Source organism: Elgaria multicarinata, chromosome 6 (assembly GCF_023053635.1).
Source record: "Elgaria multicarinata webbii isolate HBS135686 ecotype San Diego chromosome 6, rElgMul1.1.pri, whole genome shotgun sequence".
In the NCBI taxonomy this organism is placed as follows: Eukaryota; Metazoa; Chordata; class Lepidosauria; order Squamata; family Anguidae; genus Elgaria; species Elgaria multicarinata.
This window is the reverse complement of record NC_086176.1, coordinates 44222501-44247847: the sequence shown is the minus strand read 5'-3', so window position 1 is coordinate 44247847 and position 25347 is coordinate 44222501. Positions and strand designations below refer to the sequence as shown.

The 25347-nt window shown below is 40.2% G+C and overlaps 1 protein-coding gene across 4 annotated transcripts in view; it reads left to right on the top strand.

Moving 5' to 3' along the window:
- The window catches only part of KANK1 (KN motif and ankyrin repeat domains 1), a 62817-nt gene that overhangs the window by 28343 nt on the left and 9127 nt on the right, over positions 1-25347 (top strand). For all 4 annotated transcript variants that reach the window (XM_063129303.1, XM_063129302.1, XM_063129301.1 and 1 more), the window contains 5 exons: positions 10159-12816; positions 16128-16343; positions 18010-18112; positions 21493-21717; positions 24479-24566. In XM_063129303.1, coding sequence (XP_062985373.1) covers positions 10159-12816; positions 16128-16343; positions 18010-18112; positions 21493-21717; positions 24479-24566 — 3290 coding nt within the window. The remainder of the gene's footprint in view (positions 1-10158; positions 12817-16127; positions 16344-18009; positions 18113-21492; positions 21718-24478; positions 24567-25347) is intronic.

The window sequence follows — 25347 nt, the reverse complement described above, 5'->3', positions numbered from 1 at the left end:
AAAACAGTGCTTAGGAGCTAAAATGCATGCATAGGTTGGTAAGCCTTATAGCTGAGAGAACCAGTGAGGCTTGCCCTTTAGTTCACAATTTCTTTCCCTTTAGGAAGTGCACTTGCCACATTTTTGGTCACATTCTTAAGCAAAATCATTTGTGTGTGTGTCCAAGCCACAATAAAGCCTTTATTTTTAGCCTTCAAATTACAAGCTGGCCTGGACAAACACAAGAAAAAACAGACTGCATGTGGAAACGAGAATTATTCGAGGGCAGACTGTGGTATGGTTACAAGAGAGACAATTATCTTGACCAGATTATTTCAATGAATCCTTTTTTTTTTTGCCTGTGATAGAAAGTGGGGTCAAGAGGGGCAAGAATGAGGCGTGTGATGCCTTTCTTTCCCTCTTGTCTGATTTGGCTTGATTGACATATTTGGAGAAGTGTATGTTTTTTCCCCGTCGCTCACATGATGTGACCTTCTGCCATAGAGCTGTTTTTCTTGAAATTAGCTCTCTCCTGACCAGTAATCAATGTTTGTATACTGAATGATATGAAGAAGGGAGAAAGAATTGGGCTTGAACTCCCATTAACTGAGCCTGGCAGGCAGAAAAGAATTTTGCCAGGAAATTCCAAATGAGTATAAATAAATTCTCTGTAGCAAGCCCTGGGCTCCTTGCCTGCTTATGTGTCAGAAGTACATATTCCCTTTAAGGCTGAGGAAAGTCTGCTTCAGACCTAACTTCCTGCAAGCAAAACATTGCAGCCTTTGGTACTCTCTTTTTTACAGAACAGTAAGTGAAGCTGACAAGATTTTAGGGGGAAGGGAGAGGGGTCTGAACTTTAATTTCATGGTTTTTCATTCTGTTTGCTTTTAATTCTGTTTGTTTAAGTGCCTGAAAAAGAAAATGAGCTACTCATACCTATGCTGGCTGATTACTTTTCTCACTCTCACTTTTTAACATAAAGATGCCACTGTTCTCTCATACAAAGTAACACTCTGTTAGACGAATGGCCAAGGAAAAGTTTCTATTTAAAGTTTACCTCAGCTATGGCTTTGTTTTTGGCTTATTTTCTCCCTTGCTTAACACAGCTTTCGTCATTTAGGTGAATATTTGAGTGCGTGTATGCACGTCTTCTTAACGGCTTTCATTCCCTACGTTTTATACTGTGGCATGAATGCCATACTTGGATACAGCAAGGTTTTGGAACTACAGCTGTAGTGGCTTCTGTCTTCCAGAAGTCTGGAATGTATAAAAAGTTTTATGCTCTAAAGCCTTTCTTAGAAGTTTGCACCTTCTTTAAATCAGTGACATTATAGTGTCTGAAGAGATTTTATTTTAAAAATCAAGTTTCACTGAAAATGTTAAGTTATCTGAACATAGAGGACTGAGTAGGATTTGTTTTCTTCGTGTTTTTCTTCTTTAAGGTAAGCTGTTTTGATACTTGGTGCTTGGTTGGATAATGAATAGCTTGTGTGCTAAACATTTCAACATAGCTAAACCCAAGTGAGGAATCTGTTTACATTTGTTCACCTTGGAGAGAAAGAAGGGTGGGAGAGGAGTCTGTTTTGAAACTGTAAAATGACTGACCCAGTTACTCGCATAAACATATACCCAAATGGAGTGGTTTAGAGCACTTGTATGCTGCTTGCATGGTCATAAAATTAACCAAACATGGTGTTCTGTTTAGGATGCCTAGGTTCTCCTTACTTTGTGTAAGCATGTTTCGGACCCTGCTCTTTCCAAAGAGTACCCACTCATGCAACATCACTCTCCTTACTCACTCCTTAGCAACTTTCCCTAATACAAAATTGAGTAGTACGATTCCCACCAAAATTTGATAAAAGATGTCTAGGTCACATCAATGTTTCCTGGGAAGGAGAGATTCTAGTCTCAGGAATTTGTAGTTTCTGGAAATGGTATTTACTTGCCGTGCCTTCACCATTCCTATGGTTCATTTCCATGAGGAGGGGAAGGTGATGTTTGTATGAGCTCTTGTAGGCTGGTGGAACCATGTTTAATTTGCTTATGTGGGTTCCCCTCTACAAATTTAACCCTTCTATATTGTGTCCCATTGAATCTTTTATTTCATTTTCCAGCGGGGTAACCGTGTTAGTCTGTTACAGCAAAAACAGCAGAGTTTTGTGACACCTTAAAGGCTAACAAATGTATTCTGGCATAGGAATTTGTGGGCACTGTGCACTTCATCAAATGCATGAAGTGTTAACCTTAAATTAGCGGATTTAGTTAGACATGTTGGACTGGGGAGATGTAAACTGTGGGCATGTCTATACCTACCAGCTTTTCGGGACTCAGAGGGGAAGATCCCGGACTTTCCAGCTTCCTGGATCCTCCTCCAGCATCCAAATGGCATGTAGATTGCAGTAGGGCACTGGTGGCATATGATGGCATAGATCACAATGGAAAATTAGCAGGTGTATGAACCCCTGATGTTGCAAATAGCATTATTAGGTCTTGTAATAGTCTTGCCAGAGTAGATCTGGGAACAGAGTTGGCATCTGTGTCTTTCATAGGCTCTAGTTCCCATGTCTGCATCTCTGTTGAGAGGTCTGTTGTTGCAGATGAATATCCTTTTTAGGTTGGGCAACTGTCTGTAAGCGAATACAGGCCTACCACCAAAGGCCTGTGACACGGAAGTGTCATTGTTTAAGGTGTCTTGTAGATAACTGATGATACTTTAAGTGACCTAAGTTAGGAATTATAAGGGACAACAAGTGCTGGTCTGTTTGCTCTGCTAATCCTGTCCTATAGAAGATTACTCTTGATCTTCTGGCCCTGTTGATCAGTTTTGTTTCACTTCGTCGGATTAAGGATCTAAACGTCAAACTGTGGTTCAATATCCTGAGTCCTGAAGCTGGTAAATAGAGTTTCTCAGTTCATTTTGTGAATGGCAGCTGTTAAGGTAATCATCACTGCCTGTTCTTTTTGGATTTCAGTTCCCTCTGACAACACAGCTTAACATCTCCAGCCATGCCAACCCCACAGCACATGTATTTATATTTGCCAGTTTAAGGTTAACATTTCATACATCTGATGAAACGGACAGTGTCCATGACAGCTTATACTAGAATAAACTTGCTAACACTTAAGGAGCTACAAGATTCCTTTTTTGTTGGTTTTGTTTAATTGTTTGGGCAAGCCGTTTTCGCTTCTTGATGGCACAGCTAAACTTTCACATCATTTGGTACCTAAGTACAGCTGTGTGAGGAACTAGTATTGGGCAGGTCTCAATATTATAAACTATATAAATAGTAGTGGCTGGGCAGATCTTAGGCCTTTGGTTATGTCAAATTTTGAGGCTAAGGTGTTTCCCTTTTTATTAATCTCCTCTGAGATACTGTCTGTCTTCAGACAATTATATCTCAGCTTAATATGTTTAGATAAAAACAAGCCTTTTGCTTGTACACCTTCCTTTACTCCTCCCTTTGCGCATAAGCAATCAAACCAGCACACCTCCAACCACAGTTTCTCATTTCATCTGAATCAGGAAACTGGTTACCAGGTTTGTAATAAGCTAGAATATTAAACCAACTTCAAACAATGGTTTAATATCCTGGCTTGTTCTGAAGCTAATTACCATAGTTTCCCATTTTGGGTGAAATGGGGAAACCATGGTTAATTAGAGGCATTGTAATTAATTGATTGCACTGTGAAGTGGCTGCATTTGTGGGCACAAGGCACAGTCATAGCTCAGCTTATTAAGCCGAGGCATGATCAAACAGGGCCACTGCATGTCATGAAGTCTCAAGCTCACTGGTTAAGTGTTGCCTGCCAGCTTCCTGCTTTAGCAACAAAACAACAACTTGTATTGGCTTAAATATCTGGGAGTAAATCCCACTGAATTCACTGGGGCTTGCTTTTGAGTAGACAAGTATATGATTGCACTGTTAAATTAGTACTAGGAGCTAATAATGCATATGTGCAGTAGCTATTATACCAAGTAAGTGGATATGAAGAACTTGTTTGGGGAAATTATTTAATATGTTGCACTTTGGATTTGGAGAAAATCTTAAGTGTTAGCGGTATAAATGTTCTATACGTGTGGTTTATACAATCTATTAATGGTGGGTGACAACCACAAAATATAGTAGTGGGAAAGAGGAGCAATGTTAAAAAAAAACCTGTATTGTTAAAAGGAGAGGCTGGGAAGAATTAATCACAGAGACATCTTATTAAAGGACTCATCAGTATTCTTGGAGGTTTTCTCACTCTTAAGGAACCACTATTTTTGTTAGAATCTGTAGAAGAGTCAAGGAACTGTTAACAGTAATTTCCCCAGATACTAACCAACAAAATTTTGCATATATGTAATGCTTTTTTGGCTGGGTGTTGATGAAATCTGTATTTGTATGAGTCTGTGTGTATGTGCATGTGCTTGTGTGTGTGTGTTTTGTTATATCAAGCAGGGAAAGTTCTGTTCAGGCTACTTTACCATTACTTTGCCCGTTTAGGTAATCTGAGCTGCTTCAATAGACTCTTTTTATTTGATAAATGAAGGAGGTGAGTTCACATGATATAAATGTAAGAAATTTCCATGAAGGAAAAACTAGCATTTAGTTTCAGCTCACTTAAACTTAGTCATGAGACTCTGCTTAGTGTTACTTCCTTACATAACTCAACCTAGAGGAATTATTCGATTCAAGAATCTGTTGAGAACTGTTTTTCGCATTAAGAACTAAGAAGAATCCCATAAGAGCTACAGCTTCTATTTTTCTCAAATATTGTTGGTGTGCTAATCATTATGCATGCATTCAGCACAACTACTGAGCATTTACCCTAAATACATGCAAGGTGTGATCAGATTTTTAGCACTTGAATAGCAGTACAGCTAATCCTAATATGGCAGAAGCTAAAAATATACCCCTAAAGTATGAGAGAAGGGGAGCATTTTATAGCCTTTTAAGCTTTTAAGCAAAACAAATGGTGAAATAGAACTTGACAATAATTGCACCGAAATAGTTTTGAGCAAGTTTAGGAGAAGCTGCCAAAAGCTGCAGGTCAAAAGGAATGGGGTCTGTTTGCCAACCTACGTTCTTTTGCTGAATAAACTCTCTTCCTAGACTTGGGAGAAAAGGTGGTAGCAAGTCCAAATACTGGAATGCTTAACAATATTGCAAAAGATTCTTGCTTTATATATACTGTACTTATACAATTTAAGAGACTACTATATATACTGAATGGATACTGTACACCTTTTTATTTATAATTTAGTTGGTTATAAAATCTGTATCCTGCCATTCTACAGATGTTGGAACCTTTATGTCAATCTTACTTATTCTGTGGCATGAAATATTTATTTATTAACTTTCTTGAAATGTTACAGTGATTAACTTCATCTAGCAGTTGATGTTCCATTAACCATGGTCTGTCAGTGTATGGTCCATTTCATGTTGGGCTCCAAAAATGCTTTGGTCTCCTTCACATCATCATTGCATTGAAAGTGTTTCCTTATAGGTGCTGCTTTAAGACCTGCTTTTGAGACATGAATGTGTGAGCTAATTAAAAACACAAACGTAAGAAGACTTCTGATGGATCAGACCAAGGGTCCATCTAGTCCAGCATCCTTTTCACATAGTGGCCAACCAGCTCCTTGTGGGAAACCCACAAGTAGGTAATGAGTGCAATGAGTGCACTTGTGTTCCCCAGAACTGATATACATAGGCATACTGCCTCCAATATTGGAGGTAACATATAGTCACCATGACGAGTACCCATTGGTAGCTTCATACTTCATGAATTTGTCTAATCCTCCTTTAAAGCCATCCAGATTGGTGGCCATTGCTACCTCTTGCGGTAGCAAATTCCAGTTCTAGGCATTGCAGACTCTGGAATAGGCCTATTTAAAAAGAGAAATGACTAGGAAAGAAATTCATTCATTCCTGCTTTTTGTGTCTCTTCTCTACCCCAACCCAGGATAATTTTTGTCCCTCTTGACACTTAAAAGCCACATTATCCACAACGTTTATAGGGTGAATTTGCACATCTGCCACTGTGTATAGAAGCTGGCTATCCTAGTCCAGGGCCCAAACCTCTCTAATTCAGTCAAGTAACTGCCTGCCCTAGGTAATCTCCCAGCCAGTATAAGCCAGTGGCACCATAGGAAGGTGAGACATGAGATACCAGATTATATGGCAAGCAAATCTAGGGAGCAAGAGGAACATATTCTTCATAGGAAACAGATCTGCATGTGCCCAAGGTACATTGCTCCTTAGGCACCGAGAGTAATATTTTTTAATGCTGAGAAAGTTGTTTGGGTTCAAATGTTTCTCCCCTCCTTTCTACCAAAACAGTGTACGTGATTTGGGAGGTTGGTATAGAAGTGCAAAAAAGTTCTCTGTCATTACAAGTGGCATCTCCCTCACACCCACCCATTATTAAGGGTACATCTTCTGTGACAGGTGCTGATTTGGTGGGTAACAGCTGATGGCCTTGTACCCCAAGACCGATGAAAACCTGGAAATAGTCTGGTTTTGAAGGAGGGAAGCTGCTGCAGGAAACTAGACGCTTCAGGAAAACTGTGTGTATCAATCAGATGGATGTTAGAAGAGCTGGTTACTTGCCAGAATGCAGTTTTACTGGTCAGACCAGTAAACTAATGGGTGGCTGACAACTCTTTCTGACTCTTCCTAAAATGAAAATAAATCCATTACCTTGGGTTGATCAGTTCACTTTACCATAATGTTTGTTACTAGTATACAGTTTCAGAATGTATCTTTCATTGAAGTAAACAGAAGTTATAGCTGAGAGATTGAAATGTATTTTTATCTTTGTAATGAATCCAAGGTGTAGTAAATTAATATTGTTAGTAAGTAATGTATTATTGGCTGCGTTGTCATACATGTAGCACAATTTGAGTATAAGAGTTGGAGAATATGTCTCCTTCTCAATTATCCTGATGATTTGTTGATGCCTTGTTGTACTCCTGACACATTTGTTATACTATTCCTTGTTATGTAAAAAGAAAACCTTTGAAATAAAGGGGTGTTTTTGTTTTAAAGACAAATGAATTAGTATTACTACGTTGCTCCTAGAACTGCTACAGGGTATGCACCTTACTGCTGGAGAGTTTGAACTTGATGAGCAAGTAACTCAATGTTAAATTTAACATCAGTAGTTTTACTACTCTGTCTCATGGGCTTTTTGAAAGAGATAATGCAGATATTTTGGAGTGTAGTGATTTATTTAAACTACTTATATACTGTTTGATATAAGATATCTAAGTGATTTACATTTTTAAAAATACATAAATGCAATATAAAAACAAGTGTGAAAGCAATATAAAATAATACATTAGAAATGTTACAAAAACAGTAGAACAGGGCAATGTGATTACAAGTCTGGGAAAGCTTGTGTACTACTTCCGTTCTTCCACCCAAAATAATTGAGTTGAGCATATTCTTCAAAGGAGCATTGCCCATATTCTCTTACTCAGTTCCAGAGAATTGTATGTGAAACCTCAATGAGCCATTCCACCACAGATTGCATAGAAGTGATGTCTTCTGCCTGCTTTTGCTATGTCAGTAGGGAAGTAAACAAGTCCTTTCTGTTTTGGCTCCAAGCTGAGAAGTAAAGGAGGGGCTATTTCATAATTCTCTTACTTAGTTCAAGAGAATATGGAGTAGCCCCTCCTTTACGTCTCAGTTTAGGGACAAAACAGAAAGGAGTTTTTTACTTCTTGACAAACATAGTAATGCAGACAGAATACTTCACTTTTTTATGCATCTGTGATGGAATAGCTTATTGAGGTTTACCATAAAATTATTTCTCTTAATTTGTATAGACAATTAAGATGCGGCCTTATTCCAATTCAGACCATTGGTCCATCCAGCTTGGTAATGTCTGCACTGAGTGGCAGTGGTTCTCCAGGGTTTCAGACAGGATTCTTTCCCAGCCCTACAGGGAGATGCTGGGTATCGAACCTGGTACCTGCCACATGGTACTCTGCCAGTGAGCTACAGCCCATTGTTGCATTATATCCTCACTTTCTAACAGTAGTGCACCTGTTTAGTGCACCCTGCCCTTTTCTGACTTTCTCATTGAGCTGGGTTTTTTTTGGGGGGGGGGGAGAGGGGGTACCCCTTGGGTTTTATTTTTTAAGTGTGCCCAAGTATGTTGATGCCTCCCTCTTGTTTCTTAGTGGCTCCCTTTTATTTCCATTTGTGGCCACATTCACTACCTAAGTTCACTATTAGATGGTGTGACACTTGATGTGATTGTGTATGCTCTGCCTCTGCCCATTTCTTGGTTTTTTATTGGGTTAAAACTCTGGGTTGTTTCTTCCTCAACAACCCAGAGTGCCAGGTTTGGACATCACACCAAATAGTCCAACGACGTGGCAGCCCTGCATTGTTTGCTAAACTGGATGCAAAGTAGACGTAGCAAGTGAGTGGGATTCAGTGTGCTTGCTCCTGGCCCCGAACAACTATGGGTTAATTAACCATGATTGGTCAGTATGTGACTTAGAACCTGTCAGCTAAAGGAACCTGTCAGCTAAAGGAAGAGCATTAAGGAAGAGCATTCTATGGACTGCCATAGATAGTGAGTGGATGGATGTTCACTGTTCTGCTTGTATATGGGTATGGAAACCCAGCATGATTTTCACAGACACCATTGTATGTTGATGTAGACTTTTCCTCATATATATAAACACATAACACTGGAGAAACATGATATGAAGCAGCCTTTTGGGTGTGTCTGTCTCTTTTTAGGGATCATTGGCATAGAGACTAATTTGTTTTTAAATGGCTGGCATTCAGTTACCTAGGGGTGGCACAAAGAGCTCCGGATTTTGGGTGGCTAAGGGTTTGTGCAACTGGTTCCTTAGACATTCTGCACAGTATCTTAAGGACAAGAAGTGTGAAAGTTATATACATTACCTGTTTTGCAGAAGTATTAATGAAAATGAAAAGAGTGGAATTGTGAACCCTTTAGGAGGCTGCTCTTTAAAAGATCAGTGTGTACTGAAAAGGAGTGGAAAAAGGAAATGTGTGTCTCCTCCCCTCTCTCCACCCACCCCTCCCTGCAGTTCTGAGTTAAAACTGTGAACCCACTGGAAAAGGCACAGCCCATGAAACTTTGCAATCTCTTTTGCTGTATTTGTGTCAACACTGGGTACTTTTCCCCTTTATTGGGTGAAGAATGAGTACGATGAGAGGCAGGGATTTTGCAGGCGAAGAGCTTGTATGACGTATGAAGTGGTGATTCCAGGAAATAGTCCAAGACCTGGTAGACTTTGGACAGAATGTGTATGGATTTTTAGAAGCAGAGAAATCTTAAGGTAATGTAAATGAAACCATAAGGCTGTGGTGCTAGTGTTCAGAAATTCTTCCTGTGTCTCTGTGCCTGGAGGCAGTGGAGCGGAGGGTGGGGGGAAGCAGGTTATACAGCAAGCGTCGGTATAAATATTCTGCCGGCAGAAGCTCAGCAGACCTACTGCAGTTTTATTTAGAATGCTTTGGTGCGACATGCGTCTCCTGTGTCTGCAGGAAGCTGTGCTGTCCTGACATCTGAGCTGGCAGTTTCTCTTTCAACTGAGATATTTTAGACTGCGCTGGAAGCGAGTCTGCCTGAATAGTTCTTAGTATGCCAGCCCTGCACAGTATAGGAATCGTAAACAAGTCCGTATGAACAATCACAAATGAATGTGCCCCTAAGCAGGGAATTGCTGCTACTTTAGATGACTTTTTTTAAAAAAAATCTGAACAGCTGTCTTTAACACCTCTGCTGACAGCTTAAGTTTTCTTAAATTGAGTGAGAAATTACATTTTAACGCTTTGAAATCTTCTAAGCTGTATCAACTTTCTTTATTGTACACTGCCGTGTGACTCACCTTCCATAGTGGAACATATGTGTAGAACATAGTGATGTGTTAGAGATACAGGATTGGATGGTAAATGTAAACATTGATTTTTTTTTTAATGGCTTTATGCAAAAACCTATTAGAAATGTATACACAAAGTTGTCTTTTAAATTTCAACTGAAATACTCTTAAAATGAAAAGTGCATGGTAAAAATTGAATCAAGATAAATGTAATAGTTTTTCTAGTATGAGACACTCTGATTCTGGTTTTTGAGTAGTGTACCTAGAATTTAACTTTTTGTAGGATATAGAGCTTTAACATGTGGGGTTTTTTTCTCTTTCAGAAAAAGAGGAAAATGCTCTGAATGGTGAGGATGACAGAGATCAGAAAGATCCCTATTTTGTGGAAACCCCTTATGGTTACCAACTTGACTTGGATTTTCTCAAGTATGTGGAAGATATACAAAAGGGAAATACTATAAAAAAGTTGAACATACAGAAAAAGCGGAAAGTGACACCACCTTTTACAGCTGTCAAAAACACCTCCAGCCAATACAGCGGATGGACATCAAATGAATCCCTTTCTTCATCCAACAGTGATGAAAACAAACATTCATCTTCACTCTTTGCAGCACGAAGCCCAGCAGGCACCACCTCTGCAAGGCCATCCTTGTCCTTTGAAGCCTCTCCAAACTTCCTAACGATCCCTGAAAGCAAACAACTACTGCCTCCTTCACCACAGCTGCCTAGGCACAACCTTCGTGTCACAAAAACTCTAATGGAAACAAGGAGAAGATTGGAGCAGGAAAAGATCACAATGCAGGCAATCCCAGGAGAAACGCGGAGGCCTAGGCTTTCCAGTTTTGGAGCAATGGGTTCAACAAGCTCACTTCCTTCTTTTGTAGGATCCAGTGGACACAACCAGATGTCGCAGCAGTTTCAGAATGGATATCAGGGCAATGGAGATTATAATCTTTATCTAGCATCCTCTTTAGGCAGTTCCATCCGACATAGCCCCTTGAGTTCAGGTATATCAACACCTGTGACCAATGTGAGTCCAGTGCACCTACAGCACATCAGGGAACAAATGGCTATTGCTCTGAAACGCCTTAAGGAGCTTGAGGAACAAGTCAAGACTATTCCTGTGCTCCAGGTTAAGATTTCAGTATTACAGGAAGAGAAGAGGCAGATGATGGCAAAGCTCAAAAGCCAAAGAGTAGTCAACCAGAATGACACAGGCCACTTCAGAAAGAGATCTTACAGTGCAGGAAATGCCGAGCAGTGGAAGCATCTCTCTCCGGTCCGAGCCAGTGGGGAACTTTATATAGACTGTGAGGAAGACATGGGGAGTGCAGAACCTAGCCCAGAGAGGGTAGAAGAGTTTAGGCAGTTGACTGCTGAAATGCAAGCCTTGGAGAAGAAAGTCCAGGACAGCAGTTATGATATTCCATCTAATCTGCGAGTGAACAGAGCAAGTGTAACAAAAGAAAATAGGTCAGTTGCTGTAGGTTCAGAGGAAAATATGAATGACATTGTTGTATACAACAGAGCTTTGAGAGCATGCAGGGATGTAGCAGTAGGAACGGAGGTCAAGACTAAAGATTCTATTGTTGGGGTTACAGAGGGGATGCTTGGTCTATCTACGGAAGCAGAGAGGGAAATAGAGCTCCAGCATCAGACCATTGAAGCCCTTAAAGAGAAAATCTACCGGCTAGAGGTCCAGTTGAGGGAAACCACTCATGACAGGGAGATGACCAAATTAAAGCATGAGCTTCAGGCAGCTGGGTCCAGAAAAAAAATGGACAAGGCACTGATGGCACAGCCCCTTGTCTTCAGCAGAGCCGTTGAAGCAGTAGTACAAACCAGAGACCAAATGGTGGGAGATCACGTGGAAGTTATTGATTCATGTGTGGGGAGCTGTCTCCAGATGAGTAGTGTTGGAGTATTGTGTCGGCCTACATTGCAGAGTTCAGCTGTGGGTCCAGATGTGCCCATGAATTGGTGGATTGTGAAGGAGAAAAAAGAAGTGTGTGACCGGTGCACTGGGAGCTCTGTTGAGCTATGCAACAAGTGTGTGGGCACAGAAACAAGCATCTGCGAAACTGGGGTCAATACAGAGGAGTCTGTGGACAATCTAAGCCTTCGCAAGACAGAACTGAAAATCAAGGAAGTGCGGTCAATAGGCTGTGGGGACTGTTTGGATGTGACAATCTGTCCAGCAAATGAAACTGTGTCCTGCAGCACGCAAACAGACCTTAGTTGCAAAGCAGATTCTGGAATCATGGCAGTGCCTCGTACGGCTACCCAGGGAACCGTTACAGTATTAGAAAAGACAGACCAGTTCACGAACACGGAAGTGGCTACCTTGACGGATTCCAGCACCAATACTTTTCTGAGCACTTACGACAAACAGACAAACACTGTGATTGTGGAGATGAAGACTGTGGCCATCGGAGATGGTAGGGTCAAGGATGTAAATACAGCTGCTAAAACACGTTCCATTGGTGTGGGAACTCTGCTTTCTACCACGGCTAGCTTTGATAAATCTTCCCTAGCAAAGACCAAAGACTGCGGGGTGGGGCAGATCAGTATCAATGAGAACTATCTAGTAGGCCTGAAAATGAGAAACATTGCCTGTGGTCCCCCTCCAGTGTCTGTAGCACCACCCAGCACTAGAAGTATTGGTGTTGGGGATGAATCTGTGTGTGAATCAGGGAGCCTCATGGAGAGTAGTCCACTCCCGCTGCCTGAGATGAGAACTGGCTTGGATCACTACATTGAACGGGTTCAGAAGCTTGTTCAAGAACAGCAGATGCTTCTTGCTGAAAACTATTCGGAACTAGCAGATGCTTTTGGAGAGCCTCACTCGCAAATTGGCTCTCTCAATTCTCAGCTCATCAGCACTCTGTCTTCCATCAACACTGTCATGAAATATGCAAGTACAGAGGAACTGCGCAACTTAGATATACCGAAGCAATGCATGAACAAAACTGCTGTAACAGGTATGTTGGAACAGAGTTTCTCATTTGTCTAAGCTGGTGATGTCTGAAAGAGATGGCATGGAGTAGGCTCTTACAAAACTGCTTCATATCATTATTTGCCTCTCAATGGAATGAAAAGACCGGGAAAGAGATTCCTATCTTGATACTACAGACGACACTGAAGGGATGAGTGGTATTAGGGCTTGAATACCTAAAATACCTAAAAATACCCAGTGACTGGGTAATCGTCTATTCTGTTTCCTGGGTATTTAACCTTAATATAGTTAAGATCTTAAGAGCTCAGGCCCTCTTTAATGGCAGGATGTGCCTCTAAAATTATGATTAGAGGTATTTTATAGATTAGAATAGTTATTACCATAAATAGTTACATTTTTGTGAACATTCCACGATTGTTTCCCCTGCCTTTATACTTTTTAATTTCCCATAACTAATTCAATTCTTTTTAATTGTTGCTTGCTTACAATAAACTATTCTGATCTGTCCTTAAACTCCTGCTCTAGATATAGCCTGTCATGCTAAATACTATTGATATTTGCACAAGACGTGGAGGATGTGAGTCACGCCACATCTTGTAACATGACATTGTTTGTGCTCTAATTACTGAAATAGGAACTGCACAAAACCTTTACCTCATTAAAGATGGTCTAGGTTTTTACAAGATTAGTCTAAACAGAGATCACACACTTGTCCCAACCTTCCATCATTATAAGAAGCCTTTAAGAATGAATTTGTACTATTGCATCCATTCACTTAGGCCTGCTTTCCACTGAGGTGCCTGGGCTATAACACTTCAGACTGCACGTAGAAGCTCACATGACTTGAATGTTCTTCAATTCTAAATATTCCGTCCATCTAAAAAAGATGTCTGGAAGAAGGATTCTAGAGCAGTCCTTTCCCTGAAATGCTAGTCTTCTATGTGCAGGGACTTCAATAATAATAATAATAATAATAATAATAATAATAATAATAATAATAATAATAATAGAATTACATGAGCACCCACCTACTACCCAGACATGTTTGCTGCCTCAGGGAGAAATAAGCCCTAAACAATTGCATCTATAGTTTATTCTCAAGGTTCTCTCTTCCTCATTTCAGTAAACAGAATCAAATTTTCTGAGGTGTATATGGGCATAATTATGCAAATATAGCATTCATTAAGAAAATAATATTAAAAACAAACCTGGAATTGCGTAGTAAAAGTAATATATAAAGACCTCTTCTAAGACAGTCACAAAACTGAAATGAAATGCAGCTAGTACTTGTCCTGCCAATTATTTAATAATTGGCAACACACCCACCCAAGGGTAAATATAATCTGAATAGATGCTTAATAAATTGCTTCTCTTGTATGTAACTTCTTCTGTCCTCTGAATCTAGATTTTTGCTGCTCAATTGATAAGTTTCATAAATATGATGGTAACTGAGTGAGAATTATCCAATGAGAGGCCGTTCTACTTTAAGGTTCAGAATACTAAATAGTTGTTAGTATGCTATTTTGTTCGTTCTTTTTCCATATTATGTCAACCATGGAGATTAGAGATTTAAGACTATCTAGATACAGGTAGAGTCATGGCTCAGCTGCTAATAAAGGCATTTTACTGGGACTTGTATTTCACATTCTTGCCCAAAAAATAATAGTTAAGGCATCATTTTGCTCTAACATGTAATGCTGTCATTTTTAGTGCAGGAAACATGCATAATTAATCATTATTCTATGCCAGTTTAATACTCACAGCTTTTGTCTTCTTCCACTGCTCTTGATTCTACACTTCCCTTAAAAAGCATAGTTACTTCCACAAAGTAAGTTTTAAAAACAGGATGGGAAATTAATTTATTTTATTCGTTTTACTTACCAATATTTATATACCGCTCCCCATTCACAATTTCGGAGCGGTGTACAAGATAAAATAAAATAAAAACAGAATAAAACACCTTAAAATAGTTTTTTAAAAGAAGTAAAATGAAAAGTGAACAAATCCCATGTAAGTTTTGTTTTGTTAAAATCCGAACAACAATAACAAGTTTGCATTCTTTGTTTTCGTCAAATGTATCAGTTTGAAGGGGAGACAAATGCTCTTCAACATTTTTATTAATGATTTGGACAAGGAGGTGCAGGGAACGCTTATCAAATTTGCAGATGACACAAAATTGAGTGGGATAGCTAATACCCTGGAAGACAGAAACAAACTTCAAAGTGATCTTGATAGGCTGGAGTGCTGTGCTGAAAACAACAGGATGAAATTTAATAGGGATAAATGCCAAGTTCTACATTTAGGAAATAGAAACCAAATGCACAGTTACAAGATGGGGGATACTTGGCTCAGCAATACTACAAACGAGAAGGATCTTGGAATTGTTGTAGATTGCAAGCTGAATATGAGCCAACAGTGCACGTGAGGTACTGGTCCCTCTCTATTCGGCCCTGGTTAGGCCTCATGTAGAGTATTGCGTCCAGTACTGGGCTCCACAATTCAAGAAGGACGCAGACAAGCTGGAGCGTGTTCAGAGGAGGGCAACCAGGATGATCAGGGGTCTGGAAACAAAGCCCTATGAAGAGAGACTGAAAGAACTGGGCATGTTTAGCCTGGAGAAGAGAAGATTGAGGGGAGACATGATAGCACTCTTCAAATACTTAAAAGGTTGTCACACAGAGGAGGGCCAGGATCTCTTCTCGATCCTCCCAGAGTGCAGGACACGGAATAACGGGCTTAAGTTAAAGGAAGCCAGATTCCAGCTGGACATCAGGAAAAACTCCCTGATTGTTAGAGCAGTACGACAATGGAATCAGTTACCTAGGGAGGTTGTGGGCTCTCCCACACTAGAGGCATTCAAGAGGCAACTGGACAAGCATCTGTCAGGGATGCTTTAGGGTGGATTCCTGCACTGAGCAGGGGGTTGGAATTGATGGCCTTGTAGGCACCTTCCAACTCTGCTATTCTATGATTCTAAGTTGGTAAAGAGGGGCTGACTGAATATGCCAGCCTTCCCCAACCTGGTTCCCTGCAGATATTTTGGACTCCCATCAGCCTCAGTCAGCATGAACAGTGGTCAGAAATGCTTGGCACTATTGTCCAAAGCATCTGGAGGATACCGGATTGGTGAATGAGAGAATATACTTTGAAATTAGTGATTGAATCACTTCAAGTATGTATTTTTAAATGACAATAATCCTTTGTTTTGCTGTGTGTTATATTGTTGTAAATTATTATTCTATGAAACATCTGAAACTCTGTATAGAAGAAATATTGAGGAAAAGCATTTTTGTTTCAAAAACTTGGTTTAGTAATTACTGCCTTCCTTGCTAACAGAAGAAAAATTGCTGAATGTTCCTCGTGGCCACACTGGTAGTTCCCATTCAGTTTCAAGTTCCCACATGTTGAAACTGGGACAGGAGATTGGGACCATAAGTGAGGAGAAGACTGCCATACTAGGAACAGCATCGGACCGGAAAGCCTCACCTTCCGAAGATGGCACCATATCTCCAATTAATCTAACAGATGACCAGCTTGCCTCTGGGCTTTATGGTACGTCTGTGTTCAGACTTATGTTTGCTATTGGTTATGTTAGTGTGTAAAAAGAAAAAAAAAGTTTAGGATGGACTCCTTCTAGCATAGTTCTGAAGTGATATAATGTAAGGAGAAAATGTTATTAATTCACATAGGAGAAATATTCCTATTGGAAGGACAATGTGTACCTTTGCTCCATTAATATTTCTAACGTTGCTTGTTTTGTTGAATACAATATATAAGTATCTCAGCAGCCAAAGCATAATAGCATCTTGTCTCTTATAGCGCTAAAGAAAAGAAATGCATATGTCAGAGTAAACTGTAAAATGAACGGTTATTTGTCTGATGCATCTCCTGATTTCAGTTCACACTTAATAGCCTTTGACACCTTGGGCAGTGTGTGTCCAGCCGTGCTGATTCCAGTCCACGCAGGTGGCCACTACCACTTGCAGCAGAGATGTAGCGCTTCCAGTGGCAAGCCCCAAATGAGTGGAAACGCTAATTTCTGGAGGTGGTGCAACCCTCCCCTTCCACTCCTTTTGAGGCTTGCCCCCAGAAATGCTACATTGCCAACACAAGCGGTAGGGGCACTTGCAGACCAGAATCAGCAGGGCTGGCCAAATGCAGAAGAGCCCTATTGGATACTGTTCATGAATTAAGATTTCCATGGCAACTGCAATCGAAATAGTTGTGTTTTTTTTATTGGCTGTTTGCAATAAAGAACCCCCACACAAATGGAAATAATGTGTCAAGAGGGCATGTGGGCTAGCCCTGTAACCAAAATACCCAGTGGTGATGCCATTCATGCATTCAGCCACTGTGTGAAGGGTTTCTCTGTGTGTACTGATGTACACATGTACAGCTCCACATAAGGGAGGGGTCTGGCCCAATTGGGTGGCCCACTTATGTAGAGGACCTCTGCGCACATGCACACACATCAATATACTAATATGTGGACAGAGCGGGAATGTGACTGCTGTGTGTAATGGAGATGTGGCTACTCTGTTTAGCTTCAATGCAGGGAGTAATGGGCACATGAAGTGTACAACATCATGTGCCCATAAATACACAGGGCCTGTTAGGACAGCATGTTCAGCCATGCTTAGGCTGCTAATGCTTTTGCAGCAAATGGTTAGTGAGCATGTTTAAATAGTGGTTATGTATGTATGTATGTATGTATGTATGTATGTATTTATTACATATCTATACCGCCCAATAGCCGGCGCTCTCTGGGCGGTTCACAAAAATTAAAACCATTCAAAGTATAAAACAACAGTATAAAACCATAATATAAAATACAATATAAAAGCTCAACCAGATAAAAACAGCAGCAATGCAAAATTACAAATTTAAAACACCATGTTAAAATGTATTTATAGATTGTTAAAATGTTGGGAGAATAAAAAGGTCTTCACCTGGCGTCTAAAAGCATATAATGTAGGTGCCAAGACACGATTAGGCACTATGGTTAGGAATAGTTCACACAATATGCTAAGTCACGGTGCACAAGACATGGTTCACAACCACCATGACTTAGTGTATCGTCTGAACAAGGTCACACAGTGTGTCTTAAATCTGTAGGTTAACCAGAACAGGTTGACCTTAAGACTGGAAATGGTCTGAAACGCACACGCAATGGTACAAAGCCTTTACTAAAGTATGTTTTTGGCACTCTCTCTAACAGTATGTGCAAATGATGGCATGTTGAAGTCCATTATGAAGAAAAAGGATGGGAAAAAAGATGAGAATGCGAAAAAGAATCTGCAGTTCGTCGGTATAAATGGAGGGTAAGAAGTTCCAGCTCTGAGAGAAGTTCACTCCCCGCCCCACAAGGCCACAGAAACAAAACTTTAGGCATCAACTGATGCCAACATTTATTTACTAAAACAAAATATCACTAAGTATACAATTGTCCAGTTGACCAAAGACATGCAGTTGCAGTGGGGAGAGAGAAAAGAGCCAGATTACTGAGACAATTTAAGGACTTTTCTTGCAATTGGCTCTTCATGCAATAAATGCACACATTATTGCATGGGCTCCATGTATCTTTCGAAGGATCAAAAGTGTTGTGTGGAAATCCAACTTTTCTAGCACTCAAACAGCAATATTTTTTCCTAGGAAAATGTGTTTATTTTAGTAGGTAATTTTTCTAGTTGAGATGTTTGCGAGTTCTATAAAATGTCCCTGTGCTTTTCTACTTTTCCCCACTACAACATGTCTTCCACCCCCAAGTAGATGGAATAAGCACATACAGGCTCTCCAGTTCCCATGTAGCAATGTCCTACTGTTTCGTAAAACCAGTTTTTTCTTAAGCTTTAAAAACAAAATGTAGCTCTTTCAAGGCTGTGATGTTCTTCTCTTCAGAGGAAGGGTGCAGCCTATATCTCCCACTATTTAAATGAAGAGATAAACCAGTTTATTCTTTTTCAGCAAAGCTACCCCTTAAAGCATTAAATAGAGACAGAATATTGCACTACCGGTGCTAGATCAAAGCTAGCTTTAGCAAAACACTAAATCTGGAGAAGTGCTAATTTTATTAAACAATGTATTAAATAAAATTTGTCTCTTCTTCCAGTGGATGCACTGCTGGAATGGAAAAGAGAATAAAATTCTTTGATAGCTTTACATTAAAATGTGGCATCCAGCAAGTACCAGCATCCATGCAGAGATCTTATGTAGCCTGGTTGGTTCTCAGTCTTCACCAGTCTGCTTACTCATTGGTCAGTTCCTTGTCCACAAAATGGCTTGCAGAATAGCCAGTTTTCTGTTCCTCCAGATCATCTGAACACAGTTGCAGATTGGATTTTCTCCAAGCACATTTATCTATTTCTGCCAAATGTTATCTACAAGTACTGTTACAGTATATATGTATTTATTACATTTCTATACTCCCCAATAGTTGCAGCTCTCTCATGGTAGCTCCACAATAATTAAAACTATTAAATACAATATAAATGTTTAGACATTTAAAAATAAAAAATAAAAATATCCAAATAAAAATAATATCCAGACAGAACTTATGTGCTTTCTCCAGTATCAGAAGCCGTATGCTTATGTACATCAGTTGCTGGGGAACATGGATGGGAGGGTGCTGTTGCAGTTGCGTCCTATTTGTGTATTCCCAGGTGACACCTGGTTGCCCAATGTGTGAACAGGATGCTGGGCTAGATGGACCCTGGGTCTGACCCAGAATGGTGGTTCTTATGTTTTTAGCAGCAGTGCAAAGATTTAAAATACAATAACAGATTTAAAGCAGAAACTTAAAAATGAAAACCCCAGGGAAAATAAAAAGATCTTCATCTGGCACCCAAAAGACACAATGTATAAACAAGGCAAGCTTTCTGGAAAGCTCATCTGCAATGGGGTACCACAGCAGAAAAGCCCCCCTCCCCATTAGTAGTTACCTACCTCACTTCCTTTGGCAGGGGCTCTAGGAGAAGCTTATTTATTTATTTATTTATTTATTACATTTTATTTATTACATTTATTACATTTTTATACCGCCCAATAGCTGAAGCAATCTGGGTGGTTCACTGCTGAAGAAGATCTTAGGGTATGGGCAGGTATACATGGGAGGAGACAATTCTTTAGGTAACCTTGTCGCAAGCCACTTAGGGCTTTGAATGTTAATACCTGCACTTTGAATCAGCCCCAGAAAAAGACTGTCAGTCCAAGCTGATGGAAAAGTTCCGGCATAATATGGTCATGTTGGTTAATCCCAGGCAACAATCGCATTGCTCTGTTTTGGACCAGCTGAAGTTTCCAGACCGTTTTCAAAGGCAGCCCCACATATAACGCATTGCAGTAATCCAGACAAGAGGTTATTTGCACATGGATAACTGTAGCTAGGCTATCTCTGTCCACATAAGGCTGTAGTTAATATATCAGCCTAAACTGATGAATTGCTCTGTACCATTGAGTGCCTCTAGTGACAAAACAAGTTCCAAGAGCAACCCCAAACTATGACCCTGATCCTTTAGTGCAAGTTCCTCTAGAATAGGTTGAACATCACTTAGCCACTAACTGTACTTCCATCTTGTCTGGATTGTGTCTTATTGGCCTTCCAGGCACTGGTTCAGAACACCCACTGCCTCACTTGGATTTGATGAAAAAGAGCTGGCTTCAACAGGATCACCAGCCGTACTAGCAGGAAAATCTCCCAGAACCCTCTAGAATCTATTAGTCTCCAAGGGCAGACCATTTTATTGGGTGCATTACCTTTGCAGAGGGGAAAGACTGTCGAGAGTCTAAATCTCAATAGGAAATGATCCAACCATGACAATGGGATAGATGTTAATTCCTTCACTTTCAGGTCAACATCCTACTGCCCAGTTTAGAAAACCAAATCAAGCATGTGCCATCCTACAAACACTGGGCCAACAACATATTGGGACAGCTCCGTGGTTGTCATGGCAGCCATGAAGTTCTGAGCCATCCCAGATCCAATGGCCTCAGCATGGAAGTTGAGATCCCCCAGAACCATCATCCTAGGGGTTCTCAACACCAAGTCTGAGAACATGATTGTCTCTACTTAAACGGATAAACTACAAACTTTATTTCTAATGGGTGACATCCAACATCATGCTGGTGAAAGGGAGCTCCAGGAAGCTAACTTCCCTTCACCACCAGCAAACAAATGCTATACATTCAAGGGATTCTCCTGAATGGGATGGGCTGTAAGGATGGCTGAGGGGCAAGTGGGGTCTTCAAAAATCAGGTGGAGGCACCTCATGCAAGCAGGAGGTCCACCCATGGAAGGAGCCTCCACCTTATTGTTGAGGATCCTTTGTTCCCCTCAACCCCTCCCCACCCCCATGCTGGAGCCCACCCCATTCAGGAGGGGCCCTAACTCCCTGTGTTGAATTTTGTAGGCCTCTGGATGCTGCTGTGGAAGGAGGGGATGGAAAAGTTAACTTCCTGGAACACCCTTCTGCCAGTGAGACATTGGATATTGCCCAATATAACTTTTGAACACCATGGGAAGGAGTCACATGGCTTTCTGGAGATGGTTACTTCTTCCTCATCATTAAAATGTATATGTAGTTGAAGTCACAAAGCTACTTAAGTGATTATTGGATGAAAGGATTTTATGTATAACAAACTACTTACTTATCAGTGAATAAATATTGAATGATGCATTGATAGGCATCATAATTTTATCACCTAGGTATGAAACAACTTCAAGTGATGATTCTAGTTCAGAAGAGAGTTCCTCATCGGAGTCCGATGATGAGTGTGTTGGGAATGAATATGCTCGGATTGAGGAGAATGTTCGCTTGCTTGAGGTGCAAGGCCAGCATGTGCTCAACACTGAAGATGTTAAGTCTGTCAGAGGTGAAGAAACAGTGCAGGCTCAAGAGCCTGAGCCTGAAAAAGTGGAAATCCGTGAGAGGTATGGCCTGTCTTCCGCATGTTTAAAATGTGTATCTTGGGTAAATTAGACTGAATGTAAGATCCCATATAGCAGCCTTCCCCAAGCTCTTGCCCTCCAAATGTTTGGGACTTCACCTCCCCTCACCCCAGTCTGCATAGCCAATGATCCAGAGTGCTGGGAGTTACAGTCCAAAATATATGGAGGGTACAAGTTTGGGAAAGGCTGACATATAGTAATGGATTTTGAAAGTATTTGAGCTTCCTACATCCTTAATTTTTTGGTCCAAGTTTAAGATTTGTCTTCACAAACCAAAAGCTATATACTTTGACTTCCTAATTGCTGGTTCGTGTATTATTTTAATGTACACTCCAGAGTCTCTTTGTAAACATAACAGTGACTGCAGTTCTGATCAGTTATCAAGTTACAGCGTCTGGCAATTTCTATCTACTTATCCATCTATTATCCACCCTCGCCCCACCCGCAGCCTACATAAAACGTGTTCTACAATACAATCAAGTCATTGCTCTGGAGCCAGAGATGTCTTGCCCTAGTGGAAAAGCACTTTTGCTTTGTGTTAAGGCAGCCTTACCAAATTCCTCCAGTCTCTCCATCCTGCTGCACAGAGATGTGATATAGTGGGAGGAGCCAGGAAAGCCCAGTTGTGCTAGTGGAATTCCACTCAGTCTTCCCTGGATCCCATCCATAACTTTTTAACACCAATCATCGTGTACATCAAAGTCTCTGCTTAAGCCTGAATATAGAAGTTTAGCCTGACTGTTACCACAATTTAAGAAACTTTGCTTAAGAAGACACCGAAGAATATTTTGAGATGGGTATTCTTGGTCACTCTTAAGCTGAGAAAATGGATGCTGACAACCTATGTTGTAGTATAGGATGCAGCACCCACTGTACTTTTACAATCAGTATAGCTTTGGGCATTACCCAGACTAAAGAGAAGCATAGAAGCCCTTGTTGGTGCTTAGCTACTATTCCTCTACAAATTTTCAGTAACTTCTTCTGTCTGGGCTGGGTTGTACCTTCTGCAACTCAGTTCTTGGTATACAAAATGTCATTTGAATGGGTGCTTGAGCTTTTGGAGTTGTTTTTGGAGGCTCATATCACTGAGGGTGATGTCACTAGCTGGAGCTCTTGTTGACCAATTATGGCTCTGGACAGGACAGTAATCGCATCTGCATCTGGCAAAATGATATCTCAAATTTCTTCCAAACACTGATTGCTGAATGTCAGTGGCACAATCACACTACTGAATTGTTGTGAGTGTGTATTGCCAGGGTATAGTGGAAACGGAGAGAAGTAGGATAGGTTTCCAGTGGGTCTAAAATGCTGTGTGTGGGGGAGTATTTTTTCCATGTAGCTGCTCCAGTCTAAAATAATGTCCTTGCAAAGTGGTAGGATTCGCCCTCTTCTAACACTGCATCGTTTATTTCCTAATGTTGTCACCTTCTGAAGTATGCCTGACTGGACACCTCAGCTCTGTGTAGGCTGAGAATTATGGCCAGTGCCTGTCAAACCAGAGAGAGAGAGAGAACTCAAACAATGTGAATGTTAAGTTGCTGCCACACACCTTTTTAACATCTTCATTAAACATTAAGTTTTAAACATAATTTTAAAGCATCATTTATGGTTTAGTAAAGCTTGTTAAGTGAGCATTTGAGACACAAAACACATATGTGCTCCTCTTTGCATAGCAGACCATACTGCATGTCTCTCTTTTTTAATACTTCCTGCATAATGAATATACTAAAGCAAGAAATATGGGTTGCAAATGAGAGCCAATGCAAAAGGCCTATTGGATTGGAGAGATTTTGCTAATATGTATAGTGTGTCAAGATATTTAAATAAATGAGAAAGTGGCACAATAATAGCAGAAAACAAATGTAACTCCTCTATTTGATATCAAATCTTGAGCAATATATATTTATTTAACAATGAGCTCTTCTCAATTGCATGGCATTTATTAAATATTTCCATCGTTACTTTTAATAAAACTTCCACTGTTTGATTATATGGCAAAATTTAATGTATTATACAGAGTTAATAGAGCCATAGGGTTGGAAATAATATCTGATTAATCCAGTGTAATGAAAAATAGTGACCTTCATGCCAGAAGCATCCTTTACGAATTAGTCCATGCCAAGATTATACTATTATGGCCTGAGTGACCTGAAGTACACCTTGCCAGAGATGCTGACAGTATAAAAAAATGTTTGGTAATATGCAGTGGAAAAGGCCAGCCAAATTTCTCATTGTACTGGGGCAGGTCTGAACTCTCACAATATGAGAGTTGCACAATAGCTATTGCACAATAGCTTGTGCATCTATTTTGTTTGGTTTTACTCCTGTATCCAGTAATGCTGGATATGGGTTTTCATTTGGAAAAGGTTTGCACCCAATTGCTGATTCTGAACAGATTTACGTTGGTTCAAGAGCTGCAAGATAGTGCTAGAGAGTTGTTGCAATCATTCATACCTATGAAAAGACTTTTCAGAAGCTTAGGATTTGATGCATGTAAACCCCATCTCTGGGTGGGTGAGATAGTTTCCCCATCTAATCATTCTTCAGGATGTGTTATGTGTTCTTGATATAAAACCATCACAGTCCATTTATTTCAGACTGAGACCTCCTCAGTAATGTTTGTTGCCAAAACAAGATCCCACATTCCAGCAGCTGATAAAGAATTTGCTACTTTCTCATTTCCCCCAGAACTTAAATGCCAAAAGGTGATCATCTAACCACGCATCTCATTTTCTTTTCATAGATATGAACTGAGTGAAAAGATGCTGTCTGCATGCCATCTTCTTAAAAGCAGCATTGATGATCCAAAGGCTATGATCAGCAAAGAGATAGTAAGTCCAGTATAGTTTGCAAATTGCATTTGCCCTAATTATTTGTCACATAAAAATCTGAGTTGCATAAGAAAACAGGTGGCTGCTTTTTTGTTTTGTTTTTGTTAATATTTTCACACCATTTTAATGTTTTATTTGCAAATATGGCAAAGAAAAAGTAATAACAAAATGGATAGCTGATTGTTTCATACGCTGTCAATAAAAGAATAGCAGAAAAATCTAATTGCTTCACATGCTGTAGCTTCCCAGATTTCTGATCAGATGATGTGATGCATAACTAGGGCTATATAGGGGAAGTGTCCTTGGAAGTATCAGAAAAAGTATTTTCTTGAAGTTATTTCTGTAGAGCTAGCTGTGTATATTGCTTAACCTACTATGGACACTCGGGAGACCACTATGGAATAAAGTACACTACATTTCTGTGCTAAGATGAGCAGACATGCTGAAGCCAGGAATTTAGTCCCTTAAATTAGAGCAGTATGGACTTGCTTCTGCAGTGCTAATTTTAGTGCTTTCTGAAAAGACTTCAGCCCACTCGCCTTCCCCAACTTTGCTGTGCTGGTTGCTACTGCAGCCAAAATATAAAAATAAAATATGCATCAAATAGTCTTGCTTAAAGCCCCACAGAGTATACTCATGTTGTTTAAAAGCAGCACTACCCTTCACGTAGTCCTACTCTTGATGTCCTAATGTGTATGGGAGAGCACACAGCATAGGGAGTTAGCGTTCCACTCAATTATGAGAGCATGAAGTTTTTGTTCTGATGTGGAATGTGTTCTGC